This window comes from Urocitellus parryii, chromosome 3 (assembly GCF_045843805.1).
Source record: "Urocitellus parryii isolate mUroPar1 chromosome 3, mUroPar1.hap1, whole genome shotgun sequence".
Taxonomy (NCBI): Eukaryota; Metazoa; Chordata; class Mammalia; order Rodentia; family Sciuridae; genus Urocitellus; species Urocitellus parryii.
Genome location: NC_135533.1, coordinates 117,480,732 through 117,499,491, shown reverse-complemented (window position 1 = coordinate 117,499,491; position 18,760 = coordinate 117,480,732). Strand labels below are relative to the sequence as shown.

Sequence of the window (18,760 nt, the reverse complement as noted above, 5' to 3'; positions counted from 1 at the left end):
ACAACTAGAAAAAAATATTGAAAAAAATAATAATAAGAGGGCTGGCTGGGGTTGTGGCTCAGCTGGTAGAGCACTTGCCTAGCACATATGAGGCACTGGGTTCGAGCCCCGGCACCATGCCACATAAAAATAAAATAAAAGCATTGTGTCCATTTACTAGAAAAAAATTTTAAAAAATAAAATAAAAAATAAGAGGGCTGACAGATGGTATAGCTCAGCGCTAGAATGTGTGCTTAGCATGTGCAAACTCCTGCATTCAATCCCCAGCATTAAAAAAAAAAAAAAAATGCAGCCAGGCATATTGGCGCACGCCTGTAACCCCAGTGGCTTGGCAGGCTGAGGCAGAAGGATCCTGAGTTCAAGGCCAGCTCAGCAAAAGCAAGGTGCTAAGCAACTCAGTGAGACCATCTCTAAATAAAATATAAAATAGGACTGGGAATGTGGCTCAGAAGTCAAATGCCCCTGAGTTCAACCCCAAGGTACCAAAAAAAAAAAAAAAATTTATATATATATATATATATATATATATATATATATGTGTGTATATATATATATACACACACACACACACACACAAATATATATACATACATACATATATGTGTATATATATATATATATGTATGTGTGTGTATACACATATATATGTATATATATCTCATTCAATGTAAAGAAGGAAGGTATTGTGACATTCATTACTTAAAATTTTACAATGCTGGGCTGGGGATATAGCTCAGTTGGTAGAGTGCTTGCCTTGCATGCATAAGGCTCTGGGTTCAATCCCCAGAACCACCAAAAAAATAAAAATAAAAAGTAAAAAATTTTACAGTGCTAACCAAACATAATGGTGTATACCTATAATCCCAGCAACTCAGAATACTGAGGCAGGATAGAAAGTTTGAGGGCAGGCTCAGCAATTTAGGGAGACCCTGTCTGAAAATAAAAATTAAAAATGGCTGGGGATGTGGCTCAGTGGTAAAGTACCTCTGGGTTCAATCCCCAGTACAAAAAAATAATAAAATAAAATGTCATCAATGGACATTAAAGAGACTACTAAACAACTATTTAACATCCATTTTCCAAAGCAGATTCTATTTTGGGAGGCAAGGGACCAAACCAAAAGACTAAACTTCCTAGTCTTAGCAGCAACATTCAACTAAATTCTAGCCAGTAAGATGTAAGTGGGGTTTTGCTATGTTTTATTTATTTTGTTGTTGGGAATTGAACCCAGGACCTTATGCATGCTAACCCCGAGCCCTAGTAAGATGTACTATATCCTTAAAAGAAGTGTAATTGGTTGAAAAGTAACCATCTCTTGTCTTCTCTCCCCAAAATATTCTGCCTAGAATATGGGATGTGGTTTCAGGAGCGTGAGCTGGATCATGGAAGTCCTAGCCATGATTTCAAGATGGCAGAGCAGGAAGATAGATGGAGCCCTTAATAGATCACAAATAAAGTGTGACACTGTCATGCCCACTATGAATTACGTAACCAGAGTTCTCTTACATGAAAAGAAAAATAAAATAGTTCACTTTAAGCATTATAGCTACTGTTGCTTTGGGGCTTTTGTTCAACAAAATCGAAGCAAAAAAAAAAAAAACATTTTTAAGACAGGGTCTCCCTAAAAAAACCAGTGACCTTTCCATCTTGATCATCCACAAGACTGGGATCCAAATTAAAATCAGATATATTCCATGCTTGAACAAATATATCAAAATAGACTCTACTCTCATGTATAACTAAAAAGAACAAATAAAAAATAAGTATTTAGAATTTTAAATTTTATAAAAAGAATATTTGGCTCTCTATAATCTTTTTTGGAAATCTGTCACTTAACATTGTGTGCTAAAATTTATTCATATTATTACTTGTAGCTACAGTTCATTAATTCTTTTGTTGTTGTTGTTGTTGTTGTTGTTGTTAATGGGGATTGAACTCAGGAGCACTCAACCACTGAGCCACATCCCCAGCCCCATTTTGTATTTTATTTAGAGACAGGGTCTCACTGAGTTGCTTAGTGCCTCACTAAGTTGCTGAGGCTGGTTTTGAACTCAAGATCCTCCTGTCTTAGCCCAAGAGCCACTGGGATTACAGGCATGCATCACCACGCCCAGCCAAAAGAAATTTTCAAAAATAAGTGAAACAAATAATGTACTATTGAGGTAAAATATATACATATTAACACTAAATGAATGACAAGAAAATATAAAAATGAAATTCAGATAGCAGCTACCTGTCTATAAAGACACTGATTCTTTTTTTTTTTTTTTTTTTTAATATTTATTTTTAGTTCTCGGCGGACACAACATCTTTGTTGGTATGTGGTGCTGAGGATCGAACCCGGGCCGCACGCATGCCAGGCATGGCGCGCTACCACTTGAGCCACATCCCCAGCCCAAAGACACTGATTCTTAACCAGGGGTGATTTTGCCCTTCAGGGGATCTGGTACCATCCAGAAACATATCTGGGTGTCATGATTTATAGCGGGGGTCAGAGAATGAAACTGGTATCTCATGAGCAGAAGCCAGGGATGCTGTTAAATATACCAAAATGCACAAGACAGTTCCCATTACTGACATTTGGGCCAGGTAATTCTTTGTTTGGAGGCCTGTTCTATATATGTAGCATTCTTAACAGCATATTCACTGGATGCCAATAGCACAATAACTCAGTTATAACAACCAAAAAAATCTGGACATTGCCAAAAGACTCCTGAGGCAGCAAAATCACACCTAGTTGAGACAGTTTGACCAGCATGAGTAATATTCACAGCTGTTCAACTTGGATTCTTCCCACCACAGCAGAGACCCAGAAAGGATTCCTTTGCAAAGGTCTCTCTTCATGTTTACGACATGATCTTCAATGAGTTTCACTTTTGCTATGTATCAGTGGACAGAGAATCTTGCAGACTAGACACCATACCTCTATATTGAACATTAAATAAGCTGATTTGGAATAAAACGACACAGGCTGGGATTATGGCTCAGCAGTCGAGCACTGGCCTAGCACATGTACAGCCCGGGATTCAATCCTCAGCAGCACATAAAAAATAAATCAATTTAAAAAAAAAAAAAAAAGCAATTGTGTCCAACTAAAAAAGAAAAAAAAAAAAAAACAAAGATCAATCCCCAACCTGCAAAGATACAACTGTAAACATCAGAGTTGCAGAGCACTCTGATTCTAATTCCATAAAGGCAAACCAATAGCAATTATGAATTTTTTTTCTTTGTTTTATTTTGATCTTAGGACCAAGACATAATACTACAAGGAAATAAAACCAAAAAAAAAAAAAAACTTTATAAATCTTACCCTGGTATCTTCACTGATATAACCACACATGACCTTCTCATTCTTGACCCACAGCTCACCAGCTTGTGCCCTGAAAGGAAAGACAAACATAAATTATTACAAGTCTTAAATCAAGAAGAAATAGGGGGCTGGGGATGTGGCTCAGCGGTAGCGCGCTCGCCTGGCATGCGTGCGGCCCGGGTTCGATCCTCAGCACCACATACCAACAAAGATGTTGTGTCCGCCGATAATTAAAAAATAAAATAAAATAAAATAAAGAAGAAATAGGAACTTCAGATAGCTAGCTCTACTCTAATAGTTATACCCAAATGACTTGATTAATTACACACTTACAAAAAGAATTCCATGAACAGATTACTCAACATAAAAAAAATTTCATAGTGCATTGAATACATAAAAACAAGAGCTCTTAATCTGGGAGTTCACAGATAATTTATACTTCTAAGGAAGAGAGAACTCCAGGGAATCCATAACCCTCTGAAATGCAAGATTATCTGGGCAGAATTATCCCGGCACATAAAAAGTTAAAAAGCAGTTGTTTGACAAGATAGTGCACACCTGTAATTCCATCTACTTGGAAGGCTAAAATAGGAGGATTACAAATTTGAGGCCAGTCTTGGCAATTTACCAAGACCCTGTCTCAAAAAATAAGAGAGGATTGGCACAGTGGCACACACCTGTATTCCCAGTGGCTCAGTAGGCTGAGACAAGAAGACCATGATTTCAAAGCCAGCCTCGCAAAGGGGAATTGCTAAGCAATTCAGTGAGACCCTGTCTCTACAAATAAAATACAAAATTGGGCTGGGGATGTGGCTCAGTGGTCTAGTACCTCTGAGTTCAATCACAGTATCCCAAAATAAATAAATTAAATAAATAAGTAAAAGGGGCTGCAAATGTAGCTCAGTGGTAGAGCATCCCAGATACAATTCTCAGTACCACAGACAGTCTGGCAATGTTGAAAAATTTTAATGACAACTTAGTATTACATTTTTCCAGCTTTTTTCCTCTGAAAAAATTTAAGGGCATGTGGGCTGAAGTTGTAGCTCAGTGGTAGAGCACTTGGCTAGCCTGAATGAGGCTCTGCATTCAATCCTCAGCACCACATAAAAATAAATAAATAAAATAAAGATATTGTGTCCATTTATAACTAAAAAACTAAGGGCATGAAATGGATAATAATAAAAAGAACTGACTAACCTGGGGAGAAACTAATCAAGGAAAGAATCCCAGCTCTAAGTGCTATTTATTAGTTAAATGACCCTGGGGAAACTCTGAGAGGATCAGTGTTCTTATTGTATAAAATGAGCTGTTATGAGAATTAAACCAGATGATGTGGGAAACTTCAGAATAATGCCAGGATAGAAGTGTTCAGTTAAGAGTACTAGGGGCTATTCTTATAAGTAAGAACTACAACAATAGCAAATATTTTAATAAAATGCTATCTTGGAGAGATATCTGAGAACCAGGTAATCATCCCTCAAACAACTACTTAAGCCCTTCTCTTCTACCAATCTCCCTCTTTCTCCCCAGTGTCCTCACCTGCCCAGTTGAAAAATCAATCCTCTTAAGGAAGAAATGGGCCTGGAGATGTAGCTTAATATTAGAACATGCTCTTAACATATGCAAGGTCATGGTTCAAGGTTTGGTTCCCCAGAACAAAAAAAAAAAAAAAAATACATACATGTGTGTGTATGTGTGTTGTATATACATATATATATTACATATATATACATATATTATGTGTATAAATAACACACACATATAACATACGTACATTAATATATGTAAATAAAATAAAAGCCAAGAAAATGCTATGTGCCATGAGTCATAACAGAGACTATCATAACTGAGACTAACCAGGAAAAAGCTAGACACTCTCAACCTCTCTGAGCCTCTGCTGTATCTGTAAAATGAAGAGGATTAGACCAAACCTTTGGTTTTCAAGCATGCTTCTCATGGTCCTAAAAAATATATCTCATAATATGCTATTGCCCAATTATGTCTGAATGGTCAAGTAGAACAAGCCTAACTTGAGAAGGGGCCACTATTTCTTTAATATTACAGGTTGAGCATCCCTAATCCAAAAATCTAAAATATTAAATTATCCAATCCAAAAGTTTTTGAATGCCTACATAATGCCACAGTGGAAAATTCCATTGACCTCACTATGATAAGGGTCAGAGTCAAAAGACAAGCACACTAAAAGCACTGTATAAAATTAGGGTTGCAGATATAGCCAAGTGGTGGAGTATGCACAAGAAGCTGATTTCAATCTCCAGCACCACAAAAAAGTATTTAAAAAAAAAAAAATTAGGGGCTAGGGTTATAGCTTAGTGATAGAGCACTTGCCTCACGCATGTGAGGCACTGAGTTCAATCCTCAGCACCACATAAAAATAAAGAAAGAAAGATATTGTGTTAATCTATAACTAAAAAAAATTTTTTTTAAATAATCTCAAGCTATGTGTAGAAGGTAAACAAGAAACAAATGAATTCTGTTTGCACTGGGGTCCCAACTCCAAGATATCATTATGTGCATGCAAATATTCCAAAATCTGAAAAAATCCAGTTTCTGAAATACTTCTAATGCCAAGCATTTCAAGTGAGAGATACTCAACCTGAACAGGCATGGTAGTGCATGCCTGTAATCCCAGGGTCTTAAGAGGTTTAGGCAAGAGAATCCCAAATTTGAAGTTGGCCTCAGCAACTTAGTAAGACCCTGTTTCAGAATAATAAATAAGAAGGCTGGGCATGTAGCTTAATGGTACAGTGTCCCTGGGTTTAATCCCTAGTACCACATACACACAAAAAGAGATACTCACCCTGTACAGTTTCAATGTTCCCATGTTCTGTGAGTTTCATTAGCAAGAAGCACTCTCCATATAAGCTACCAAACACCACATCAGTGGGGTCTCTAAACAAGCTCATTGTTAATAAACTAACTTACCAACCTCTCCAAGTATGTATATGCAAAGCAGTGTTAAAGAACTGGCTTAGATTCCTGCATTTTCACTTCCTGTTAGGGGTCAAGTCATAGCCCTTTCTGAGACCAGGTTTTTAAAATCAGCAAATGTTAATTAGAATATTGCCCCTTCCCTCTTCTAGAGCTCTCAGGAATATTAAATGGCATACCATTAATGAGAAGAGCTAGTAAATAAACTACAAAATGTTATTATCATTCCTGTGGAAATAGTGATTTTGGGGGGGGGTGTTTGTTTTTGATGGTACTGGGGGTTGAACCCAGGGGTGTTCTACTACTGAGCTACATTCCCTGCCCCCCCCTTTCCTAAATATTTTTTAGTTATACATGGACACAAGATCTTTATTTTATTTATTTATTTTTATATGGTACTCAGGATCAAACTCAGTGCCTTACACGTTCGAGGCAAGCACTCGACTGCTGAGCCACAACCCCAGCCCCTTCCCTGCCCCTTTTTAATTTTATTCTGAGACAGGGTCTCATGGAGTTGCCAAGGCTAGCCTCAAACTGTGATCCTCCTGCCTCTGCCTCCCAACTCACTAGGATTTTAATCACGCACCAACATGCCCAGAGGGAAATAGTTCTTTTTTAATGCAGGTACACACAGAAAATACAACGTGGATCCTTATTCCTTGGTCTTAATTAATTTGTCTTTACCTAATTGAAGCTAAGAATAACCCTGAGGCAGTACTCTTTTCTTTTCTACCAGTTCAAGAAAGAGAGAAATGTTGCTGGCAAATGTAAGCACAAAATCCATATCCTGTAGGACACAACCTAAGTAACACAGATGACTTCCCACAAAGAGGCAGAATGGCTCATTGCCAAACCCTAGATCAGGGTGAAGAGACTTGGGGGGCATTAGTTCCATAAGCTTGGCCTGGTCACTTCCCTCTCTTTTATCAATAACTGTTTGGGATCAATGGTCTCCACCATCCATTACAACCAAGTTTCATCATTCTGGGAATAAAAAGCTAAAATAACAAAGTGTGGTCACTGGACAGTCATTTACATTACATACCTTTGAAGAAGTTAAATGTTCAACAGTGGTATATTAATAACAAATTATCAAACCATACAACAAAATATCATGGAATCATTTCAATAATGTTTACAAGGAGTTCTATTTTCATAAGAAATATTTATACACTTTTAAACAGACAAAAAACACAAAATAGTATACATAGCTGGGAATGGTGGTACATGACTATTATCCCAGAAACTCCACAGGCTTAGGCAAGAAGATCACAAATTCAAAAATCCAAAGGTCTGGGGATAGGTCAGTGACAGACCTCTTGCCTGGCAAACATGAGGCCCTGGCTTTAATACTGCCCCCCCATCCCCTGCTGCCAAAGAGAAAAAAAGAAATGTAAGACATCTGAGAGGGTTGTTTTATTTTTGGACTTGGGGATTGAACCCAGGGCTTACTGCATGTTAGGTATGCCCCCAGTCACTCTGAAAGGGTTTCCAAACCAGGGCTCAGCAAACTATACATAGCCTGTAGATCAAATAAAGCCCATATCCTGTTTGTTTTTGTTGTTGTTGTTGTTTGTTTGTTCTTTGTAGTTGCAGATGGACAGTATGTCTTTATTTTGTTAACTTTTTATGGGGTGCTAAGAATTGAACCCAGTGCCTCACATATGCCAGCCAAGCACTTTACCACAGAGCCACAATCCCAGCCCATAGTTCTTTAATTTAAAAGGAATTTCAGGGCTGCAGGTATAGCTCACGGCAAAACACTTGCCTAGCATGCATGAGGCTCTGGGTTCAATCTCCAGTACCACAAAAAAAAAAAAAAAAAAGGAGGATTTAAAAAAAAAAATAGAAGATTTTCATTACAAATTGAAATACAGAAATAATTTTAACCAATATAGAGCACTGCAATATACTTACAAAGGCAACAAATCAGGAACTACTATTCTAGTCACTATTATATCCCTAAACCTGTTTTCTAATCTGTAAAATGAGGTTTGATTAAATATATTCATCTAAGGCTGGGCATGCTGGCACATGCCTGTAATCCCAGGGCCTTAGGAGGCTGAGGCAGGAGAATTGTATATTCAAAGCAACTTAGTGAGACCCTAAGCAACTCAGTGACACCTGTCTCTAAACAAAATATTAAAAAGGGCTGGGATGTGGCTCAGGGGTTAAGCATCCCTGGGTTTAATCCAGGGTAAATAATAATAATAATAATAATAATAATAATTAGATAGATCAGATCTTAGGTTTTTTCCAGCTCTAATATATATAAGTCTAAAACTCCTTTGCTACAGAAAACCAGGGCTTCAGCAACTTCTACCACTAATCTTAAAACTACTATCATAACTTTTATGTAATAAAATACAAAAACTACTATCATACCAGTGTAATAAAATACAAAAGAGCTTAAAACATTAAGCTCTTTTGTATTTTATTACACGGGTATCCATGTGCCTCAAGCACCTTATGTAGCCCAGTTCTTGCACTAGATCCTACTTCTGTTTACTTACTGGTAGGTCAAAAGTGATTTAATACCTACCTGATGCCAGCAAATTCCACCTTCTGGGTGATATAGGCACATGTGCTGACCTAAAGGAAAAAAGAGAAAGAGATTCAACGTGTCAAGGCCATGCAAACAAGATCTCCTGGCTTTCTAATTTTTCCTAACAATTCAAAGTGTAATCAACATGGAAGTAATAGATTTACCCCACAGGACACCATGTTGGCACAAGTATAATAAATTCTTAAAGAGTTTGGCAAGTATACACCAGCATTATTCTGCTAGGCTATTCAGTGTTAAATATGTTGGGGTTCTTTCTTTTTTTAAATACCCTTCAAAGTCTAATTATAGGATAAATTCAGATGTATATCAGACCATATATTTTGTAAAATGCTCTTGATTCTTTTTTTAAATTAGATTGCTAATGACAGGATTTGTTTGTTTATTTAGTTTTTTTTTTTTGTAATGCTGGAGATTGAACCCAGGTCTTCAAGCATGCTAAGCAACCTATACCACTGAGCTATATGGCCAATCCTTAAAATGTTTTATTGTTGTTGTTGCACTGGGGATTGAAACCAGGTGGATGTGAAACCACATCCCCAGTCCTTTTTATTTTTTATTTTTTATTTTGAGAAGGGTATTATTTTGTGTAGGCTTGCTAAATTGCCGAGGTTGACCTCAAACTTGCAATTCTCTCACCTCAGCCTCCTGAGTAGCTGGGATTACAGGTGTGTGTCATCACATCCAGATAAAATACTCTTTTTTTTTTTTAATTTTTTTTTTTTAAAGAGAGAGTGAGAGAGGAGAGAGAGAGAGAGAGAGAGAGAGAGAGAGAGAGAGAGAATTTTTTTAATATTTATTTTTTAGTTCTCGGCGGACACAACATCTTTGTTGGTACGTGGTGCTGAGGATCGAACCCGGGCCGCACGCATGCCAGACGAGCGCGCTACCGCTTGAGCCACATCCCCAGCCCTGGTTGGATTTATTAAAAATTCTCTCTTCTCTCTCTCTCTTTAAAAAAAAATCAAAATAAAAAAAAAAGTTTTATTTGTAGGGGCTGGGATTGTGGCTCAGTGGTAGAGCACTTGCCTAGCATGTGTGAGGAACTGGGTTCGATTCTCAGCACCACATAAAAATAAAGGTCCAACAACAACTAATAAAATACTTTTTGAAAAAATTTATTTGTGGGCTGGGGATGTGGCTCAAGGGGTAGCGCGCTCGCCTGGCATGCGTGCGGCCCGAGTTCTATCCTCAGTACCACATACAAACAAAGATGTTGTGTCCGCTGAAAACTAAAAAAAAAATAAATATTAAAATTCTCCCCCCCCCTCTCTCTCTCTCTCTCTGAGTCTCTCTCTTAAAAAAAAATAAATAAAAAAATAAAAAATTTATTTGTAAATTATCCATTTTTGTTTATACCTGACTGATGTGATAAAAATCCATTGTCTTACCATAAAGTCTTGATGTTCAACACAAGGAAAGCAGATATTGTAAAGCATATTCTGAATTTTAAAAGTGCAAAACAAAGCCACCAAGTTTAAATTAAAAAAGGAAAAAAGGTTAGGAAGTATAGGCAATAATAAAAACAATATTAATAAGTGATCAGTTTGACATATATACTTCACAAATTTACACAGATATCTACATGTAAATAATTTTGTTGTTGTTGTTTTGAGGTACAGAGGTTTGAGCCCACAGGTGCTATACCACTGAGGTATATATCTGGAATGTTTTTATTTTTAATTTAAAGATAGGCTCCAGCTAAGTTGTCCAGGCTGGTAGTGAACTTGGTACTGCTGCCTCAGCCTCTCAAATTACTGAGATTAAGATTATAGGTATGCACGGCACCAAGCTATATATACATTTAAATATATACAGATGCTAGATGCCATGGCACATGCCTGTAATCCCAAGTACTCAGGAGGCTAAGGCAGGAAAATCTCAAGGTCAACCTCAACAACTTAGCCAGACCCCTGTCTCAAAAATAAAAAGGGCTGGAGATATAGCTCAGCGGTACCTCACCCCTGGGTTCAATCCCTAGTATTACAAATTTATTAATTAAATACAGTTTCTCTTTCTCTCTCTCTCTCTCTCTCTCTCTCTCTCTCCTCCCCCCCCCCCCAAACACAGCACAGTTTCTCTCTCTCTCACCCCTGGGTTCAATCCCTAGTATCACAAATTTATTAATTAAATACAACACACTTTCTTTCTCTCTCTCTCTCTCTCTCTCTCTCTCTCTCTCTCTCTCTCTCTCCCCTCCCCCCCAAACACAGCACAGTTTCTCTCTCTCTTTCTCTCTCTCTCTCTCCTGGGTTCAATCCCTAGTATCACAAATTTATTAATTAATTAAAGCACAGTCTCTCTCTCTCTCTCTCTCTCTCTCTCTCTCTCTCTCTCTCTCTCCTGGGTTCAATCCCTAGTAACACTAATTAATTAATTAATTAAAGCACAGCCCCTCTCTCTCTCTCTCTCTCTCTCTCTCTCTCTCTCTCTCTCTCTCTCTCTCTCTCTAATAGTGCTGAGTATTGAACCCTGTGCTTCAAGCATGCTAGGCAATCCTCTTTATAACTAAGCCACACGCCCAGCCCTATTTCTCACTTTATCTTGCATTTTTAGGAAATGGAAACTTCCCTCACCAAATAAAAATATAAACAAAGACTTTTCTTCCAAAAAATACACATTGCATGGAAATTCTACTTATATTTGTCATTTCATAATACACAAAAACTCAAAAAAAAAAAAATACACAAAAACTCCATAAGAAGAGTGTTCAGTACCCAGTCACAATTTTGATGAATAGATAATTTTAAATGGAAAAAGGTCATCAAAAATCAGCCAGTAGCGTACACCTGTAATCCCAGCAGCTCAGGAGGCTGAGGCAGGAGGATCACAAGTTCAAAGCCAGCTTTAACAACTTAGCAAGGCTCTAAGGAACTCAGTGAGACCGTGTCTCTAAATAAAATATAAAAGGACTGGGGATGTGGCTCAGTGGTTAAGTGCCCATAGGTTCAATTCCCAGTATCAAATAAATAAATAAATAGATAGGGTGGAGGATGTGTAGCTCAGTGGTCCAGTGCTTGTCAAGCCTGTGTAAGGCCTTGGTTTCAATACCCAACACCTCTAAAATAAATAAATAAATAAAAGCTAGACACAGTGGCACATGCCTGTAATTCATGCCTATAATAGGATAAATTCAGATGTATATCAGACCATATATTTTGTAAAATGCTCTTGATTTTTTTTAAATTAGATTGCTAATGACAGGATTTGTTTGTTTATTTAGTTTTATTTTTTTGTAGTGCTGGAGAAGGGCACCAAGGCAGAAGGATCACAAGTTCCAGGCTGGCATCAGCAACTTAGCAAGGCTTTAAGCAACTTAGTAAGACCCTGTCTCATAATAAACAGGCTGGAGATACAGCTCACTGGTAAAGCACCCCTGGGTTCAATCCTCAGTACCAAAATAAATAAATAAATAGGGCCTGGAGTGGTGGAGCAGGCCTATAATCCCAACTACTAGGAAGGCAGAGGCAGGAAGATCGACTTCAAGGCCAGCCTCAACAATTTATTGACATCCTGTCTCAAAATGGAAAAGAAAAAGGCCTATGAATGTAGCTCAGTGGTAAAGTGCCCCTGGATTCAATCAAAAGAAAGAAGTAGGTCTAGGGGTGTAGCTTAGTGAGAACTTGCGTCACATGCATAAGGGTCCTGGGTTCAATTCCCAGCACCACAAAAATAAGTAAATAAGGAAAATGGGAGGAGGGTACAGCAAAAAGCAGTACAGGACTGGGGATGTAGCTCAGTTGGTAGAGTGCTTGCCTCACATGCACAAGGCACTCCCTAGCACCATAGCACCACACACACACACACACACAAAAAAAAAAAAGCAGCACAACCTGGAAGCCAGAAGATCTAGTTCTATAATTTCCCATTCAAGCCTAAAATGTAAAGTAAACATCTGTAACAATAAACAAAAACAAATCTCAAAAACAACTACAAAGAGAGTTGAAGAAGATATGACAAGATGTTTACAGTAATTGTCTGCAGATGCTAGAAGCAGAAATGATTCTACATTCTTCTCCCTAAAAGATCTTACAAATCTCTATGATAAAGAAGAATTATTTATATAATGGAGTAAGAGACTTTTTTAAATCACATCTTACCAAACTTTTCTTTAGTCGCCACATATCCCCTCGGCCAATGTATTGATCCTTAAAAGTTAATTCCACTAGGTCAAGGGTCACATCCTAAAAGGAATAATCAAACATACCCCTCTGCATTACTTTGCCACACTTTATAATAATAAGATAATGCTCACTCATCATGAGAAAAACACTTTTGCAAGAAAGAAAATTATTGAAAGATCATCCTAAATAGCAGAATCCCGACAAACAGAATTTTATACACCAAAGATTGTTAAGTACAGACGATAAGTCTCCAACAGATCCTATAGCATTTATCACATTTAGTGAAGAGTAACAAAGTACTAATTTTGTGTTTTAGTCTGTTTGCTATTTTAGTTTGCTTGTGGTTTGTGTTTTTGAGACAGGGTCTCACTATGTTGCCCAGACTGGTCTTGAACTCACAGGCTCAAGTGATCCTCCCACCTTAGCCACCTGAGTAACCAGAACTATAGGTGCACACCATCATGCCCTGTGTTTAATCTTGAATTCTACCATACAAATATAACATTGAACTTTATTTTCCTATATGTCAATAATACCTTTCGACAATGTTTTTTTACCTATTACAGCATTTCAAGAAAAAAATTAGAAATAAAGAAATTTTAGTAATTTAACAGAGAATTACACATACATCTTCACACATAGAATCGTACTAGAACAAACTTTGGAAAGCATAGGGGGAATTTAAATGAAATCTAGATACCACCTGTAATCTTTATTTCTTTTTTGTGGGGGAGGGGGGTGCTAGGGATCAAACCCAGGGCCTCACGCATGCCAGGCAAGCGTTCTACCACTGAGCCACATCCCCAGCCCACCACCTATCATCTAAATGACCTATATATATAATCACATATTTAATTATCTAACACAATACTTAAGTAACTCATTATTTCTTTAATGACTTAGACTTGGAGAAAGGGTACTAATCATTCTAAAAAGATATTCAAGTCCAGAACACAGACATACTTTAGGGTCTACAACATTCACGTATACATCTTGATAAGGTCTTAGCCGGAACACTTGAGTCACAGTCTGGTCCACACTGATAGTTTCTGAAATAGAAAAAAAATCTGGATCAGAGAACACATTTTGAAAAAACAGGTAAACATATTCTAACCTATAAATATGGAGATATTAAAAAAGCAACACAACTGATAACCTGCCTTGGGCAAGACATGTTCTCTGCCTTCGAGGAACTTAAAAAGAAACAACATTGGGCTGGAGGTATAACTTAGTGGTAGAACATGTACTTAGCATACTGAACCCCTAAATTTAATCCCCAGCACACAAAAATAGCAATACAGCAAAATAAGAACGTTCAAAGACCTATTAGAAATTCATTTTTTTAAAAAAAAAGAGTTTTTCTTGTTCAGAATGAAGATAATAATGTAGTTCAGGAAGTTTTCAATGAGCCCTAAAGCTTGATAAGAAATATAACAGGTGGCAGAAGATGGGGTAAGGGTATGAAGGAAAGTCTTAAGAAGACACTCCAGGGGCTGGGGATGTGGCTCAAGTGGTAGCACGCTCGCCTAGCATGCAAGAGGCACTGGGTTCGATTCTCAGCACCACATAAAAATAAAATAAAGATATTATGTCCACCTAAAAAAAAACTAAAAAATAAATATTAAAAAAAAAAGAACAAGACACACCAGGGTTTTTTGTTTTGTTTTGTTTTTGTTTTTGTTCAGTGCTAGGGATCAAATTGAGGACCTTGCTTATAGTAGGTAAGTATTCCACCACTAACCTACATCCCTAGGCCAGAATTTTTTCCCATGAAATTTAAATATCAAATGGTTGAATATGAAAAGCTGATATCAAAGCCCTTTAGGAGAAATCACAAATCACAAGGGTGTTTTGGTTTGTTTCTTTGAAGTACTATTTAAAGAATTATTTCCTATAAAGTAATATATGGGTTCCTTGGACAGCATGGCATAGCCATTAGAGGAAAAGGGAAAGAATTTAGATCCAGAGTGAGTAAGTAGTTGGGCATAGTGGTGCACATCTATAATCCCCATTATCTGGGAGGCTGAAGCAGGAGAATCACAAGTTTGAGACCTGTGTGGGAAACTTAGGAAGACCCTGGATCAAAATATATTTTTAAAAAGGGCTGAGAATGTAGCTCAGAAACAGAATCCTCCAGTTCAAGCACCCCCTCCAGCCCCCCTCCCCCCCCACACACACACACATTCCCTGTACAGAGTTTGGACAAGTATTAGAACAATCATCAATATATGTTTCTTCCATGCCCCTACCTCACCCAGAGTTGCACTTAAATATTTTTGGGGGGGGGGGGGGGGAAATATATATATATAATATATATTATATATATATATAATATTATATATATATACACACACAAATATATATAAATAATATTTAGAAACTATGCTTTAACAACATCTTTTTTTTTTTTTTTGGTGGGAGGAATTAAATATAAAACTTCCCATAGTCAGAATAACTTTTCTCCTGACTCTAAATATAGTTTCTTCAGTGCCCTCACGTTTCTGACAGATGAGATTCATTGGCAATTTTGATAGGTGACAATTATTTAAAGAGGGAATAGAATTTGATAAGAAGAAAAGTACTCGCCCTCATACCCTGAGATTAGAAGTCTATTAGTTTCTAAGACAGTAAATATAAAATTCTCAAAGAAGAGAGCTCAAGGGGCTGGAGTTGTGGCTCAGTGATAGAGCACTTGTCTAGCATGTGTGAGGCACTGGATTCAATCCTCAGCACCACATGAAAACAAATAAAATAAAGGTCCATTAACAACTAGTATTTTTAAAAAAAGAAGAGAGCTGTAATGTTTACCTTTTTGTAAATCCTCCTTAAGTGACTTGACTTGCAAAAGCAAAGGGCTAATAAAATAAAAAACAAAGATGTGAGAGACCATAAGCAGTAATTCCCCAGCTTTCTTCAACCCCCACAAAAGATAAACAAATCACTCTTGGACATACTATAACTTGTAGCACTATGAGAATTCCATTAGAAACAAAGAAACTGTACTTGCAGGAAAAGAAATGGAAAAGTGCAACATAATCTTTCAGAGATGTCATCTCAGCTTTAAAAATAGAAAGAGTGGACCACTTTAAAAAAAAAAAAAAAAGAAATAGGAGCTGCAGCTATGGCTCAGTGGTAGAGCACTTGCTTAACATGTGTGAGGCACTGGGTTTAATTCTCAGCACTGTATATAAATAAATGAATAAAATAAAGGTCCATCAACATCTAAAAAAAAATTAAAAACACTAATGGTTGACCAAATCTCAAAGGACATTAGCATTTTAAAGTCAAACATCAATTGGAAGCAGCAGGCTTCCTGGTTTGCTTATCCTAGCAAGATGCTCACCTGTATTCATCGTTGGGGTGAGCAATCTCCACAATGTCTCCAAGCTTGATGTGAGGAAACACTTTAGGGTTCACAACTAGCTCATCATCTGAAAGACAATTCAATCTTAAATAGAAAACAGAAGCTGGGTCTGTAACTCTAAGGCAAAGCATGTGCTTAGCAGTCATGAAGCCCTGAATTAAATCCCAGAAACCCACCCCAAAAAGTAAAAATAACAAGTAGAAAATGCACTCATAAATTTCTTTTTTTTTTTTTTTTTGCACCATTGGGAACTGAACCCAGGACCTTGCACATGCAAGACAAGTGCTCTACCACTATGCTACTTTTCTAGCCCTTTTTTATTATGAGAGAGGTTCTCACTAAGTTGCCATGTAGCCTTGAACTGATGATCCTTCTGCCTAAGCTTCCTTTTTTTTTTTTAAAGAAAGAGTGAGAGAGGAGAGAGAGAGAGAGAGAGAGAGAGAGAGAGAGAGAGAGAGAGAGAGAATTTTTTAATATTATCTTTGTATGTGGTGCTGAGGATCGAACCCGGGCTGCACGCATGCCAGGTGAGCATGCTACTGCTTGAGCCACATCTCCAGCCCCCCTAAGCTTCCTGAGTAGCTGGAATGACAGGAGTCTGATACCATATGCTATGGGTTTTTTGTTTTTGTGGGACTGTGTATTAAACTATTAAACTCAGGGCCTCATTCATACTAGGCAAGTGCTCTACCATAGAGCTAGCTATACCTCCAGACACTAAGATTATCTTTTTTTTTTTTTTTTTCCTACCAGGGGTTAAATTCAGGGGCACTTAATCACTGAGCCATGTCCCCAGCCCTTTTTATTTTCTACTTTGAGGCAGGATCTCATTAAGTTGCTGGGAGCCCAAGTTGTTGAGACTGGCTGTGAACTTGTCATCCTCCTGCCTCAGCCCCCTGAGCCACTGGGATTACAGTCATACACCACCATGCCTAGCTATTTAAAATAATTTTTATTAGTTCATTTTAGTTATACATAATATTATGATTCATTTGACAATTTACAAGCACAGAATATAATTTGCTCCAATTTATCCCCAGTACTTCCCCCTTTCCCTTCCCTCCTCCTTCCCCGTTTCCTTTCCTCTACTCTAGTGATATTTCATCTATTTATTTATAGTTTTTTAAAATTATTACTTTATGGCTATAAAGGTGAATTCACTGTGGTATAATCATATGTGTAAGTAGGAAAGTTTCGTCAGACTCATTCCTTTGCCACTCCTTCCTTCCACCTCCCTCCCCCTCACTCCATTTCCTCTACTCCACTAATTTACTTTCATAAAATCACAGCCCCACCCCATCTTTTTTTGTCCTTATTTTAATCTAGCTTCAACACATCCGAGAAAACATTTGACCCCTGACAGAATTTCTGAGTCTCGCTTATTTCACTTAACATGATATTCTCCAGTTCCATCCATTTACCAGCAAATGCCTAATTTCATTATTCCTTATAGCTGAGTAAAACTCCATTGTGTATATGTACCACATTTTCTTTATCCATTCCTCTGTTGATGGGCATACAGGTTGGTTCCATAGCTTGGCTATTGTAAATTGTGCTGCTTATAAGCACTGATGTGGCTGCATATCTATAGTATGCTGATTTTAGATGTTTTGGATATGTATCAAGGAGTGGGACAGCAGGGTTATATTATGGTTCCATTTCCAGTTTTTTGAGGAATCTCCATACTGTTTTCCAGAGTGGTTGTACTAATTTGCAGTCCCACCAATGCTTTTATTTTAGGAAGAAGATAATCACCTTTATTTATGCTAATATTTTTTAAAAGTACATTTCACATTTCAAATATAACCCTATTCAATAAAATTCAGCCTTGCTGGGGATGTAGCTCAGTGGCACTGCAACATTTGCCCAGCACTTGAAAGCCCTGGGTTCCAGTTCCAGTAAGGTGGCAGATGGAAGAGATTCAGCCTAATGAAGTGAATGAAGCATTGGGTTAATCCCAAATTTATTTGATAAAACATTTCCATTGACAGTTTTTTGCCAAATCTCTGTGACGCCTCCTCCTAATTTCCATAGTCTGAATTAAGTTCCATGAGCACATATTTTGTTTTGTTTAGTTTCCTTTTTTCTATGTTTCTCATTAAACTTAAAAAGACCTTGTCATACTCATAATCTTTATGTTTGGCATAAGTATATGCCTAATAAATATATATTGGTTGTATATTTATAATTTTCAGTATGTTACCTAGCCACATGTCTTATGTACATAAAAAAGTAGATTTATATACATTGTATATGTTACTCACACTATATCCTTGTGTTATTCCCCATGCCAAAATTATTTCTGTTGTCTATTTAGTATCCATCTACTCTACAAATGTTTAGGCAATACCAACAGCACACAAAGTATAGTATTGACAATAGTCTGTACATTTTAGCAGAAATTGTGTTTTAAATATAGCCATGCCTGTGTCTGGTCCATTATTACA

General features: G+C 37.3%; 1 protein-coding gene across 1 annotated transcript in view; it reads right to left on the bottom strand.

Annotated features, from left to right (window-relative positions):
- Depdc5 (DEP domain containing 5, GATOR1 subcomplex subunit) overlaps positions 1-18,760 on the bottom strand; it is a 163,037-nt gene that overhangs the window by 141,890 nt on the left and 2,387 nt on the right. Inside the window, exons 3-8 of the mRNA XM_077796039.1 lie at positions 16,293-16,380; positions 15,758-15,804; positions 13,913-13,998; positions 12,926-13,009; positions 8,805-8,854; positions 3,311-3,380 (exon numbers count right to left, since the gene is read on the bottom strand). Coding sequence (XP_077652165.1) covers positions 3,311-3,380; positions 8,805-8,854; positions 12,926-13,009; positions 13,913-13,998; positions 15,758-15,804; positions 16,293-16,380 — 425 coding nt within the window. The remainder of the gene's footprint in view (positions 1-3,310; positions 3,381-8,804; positions 8,855-12,925; positions 13,010-13,912; positions 13,999-15,757; positions 15,805-16,292; positions 16,381-18,760) is intronic.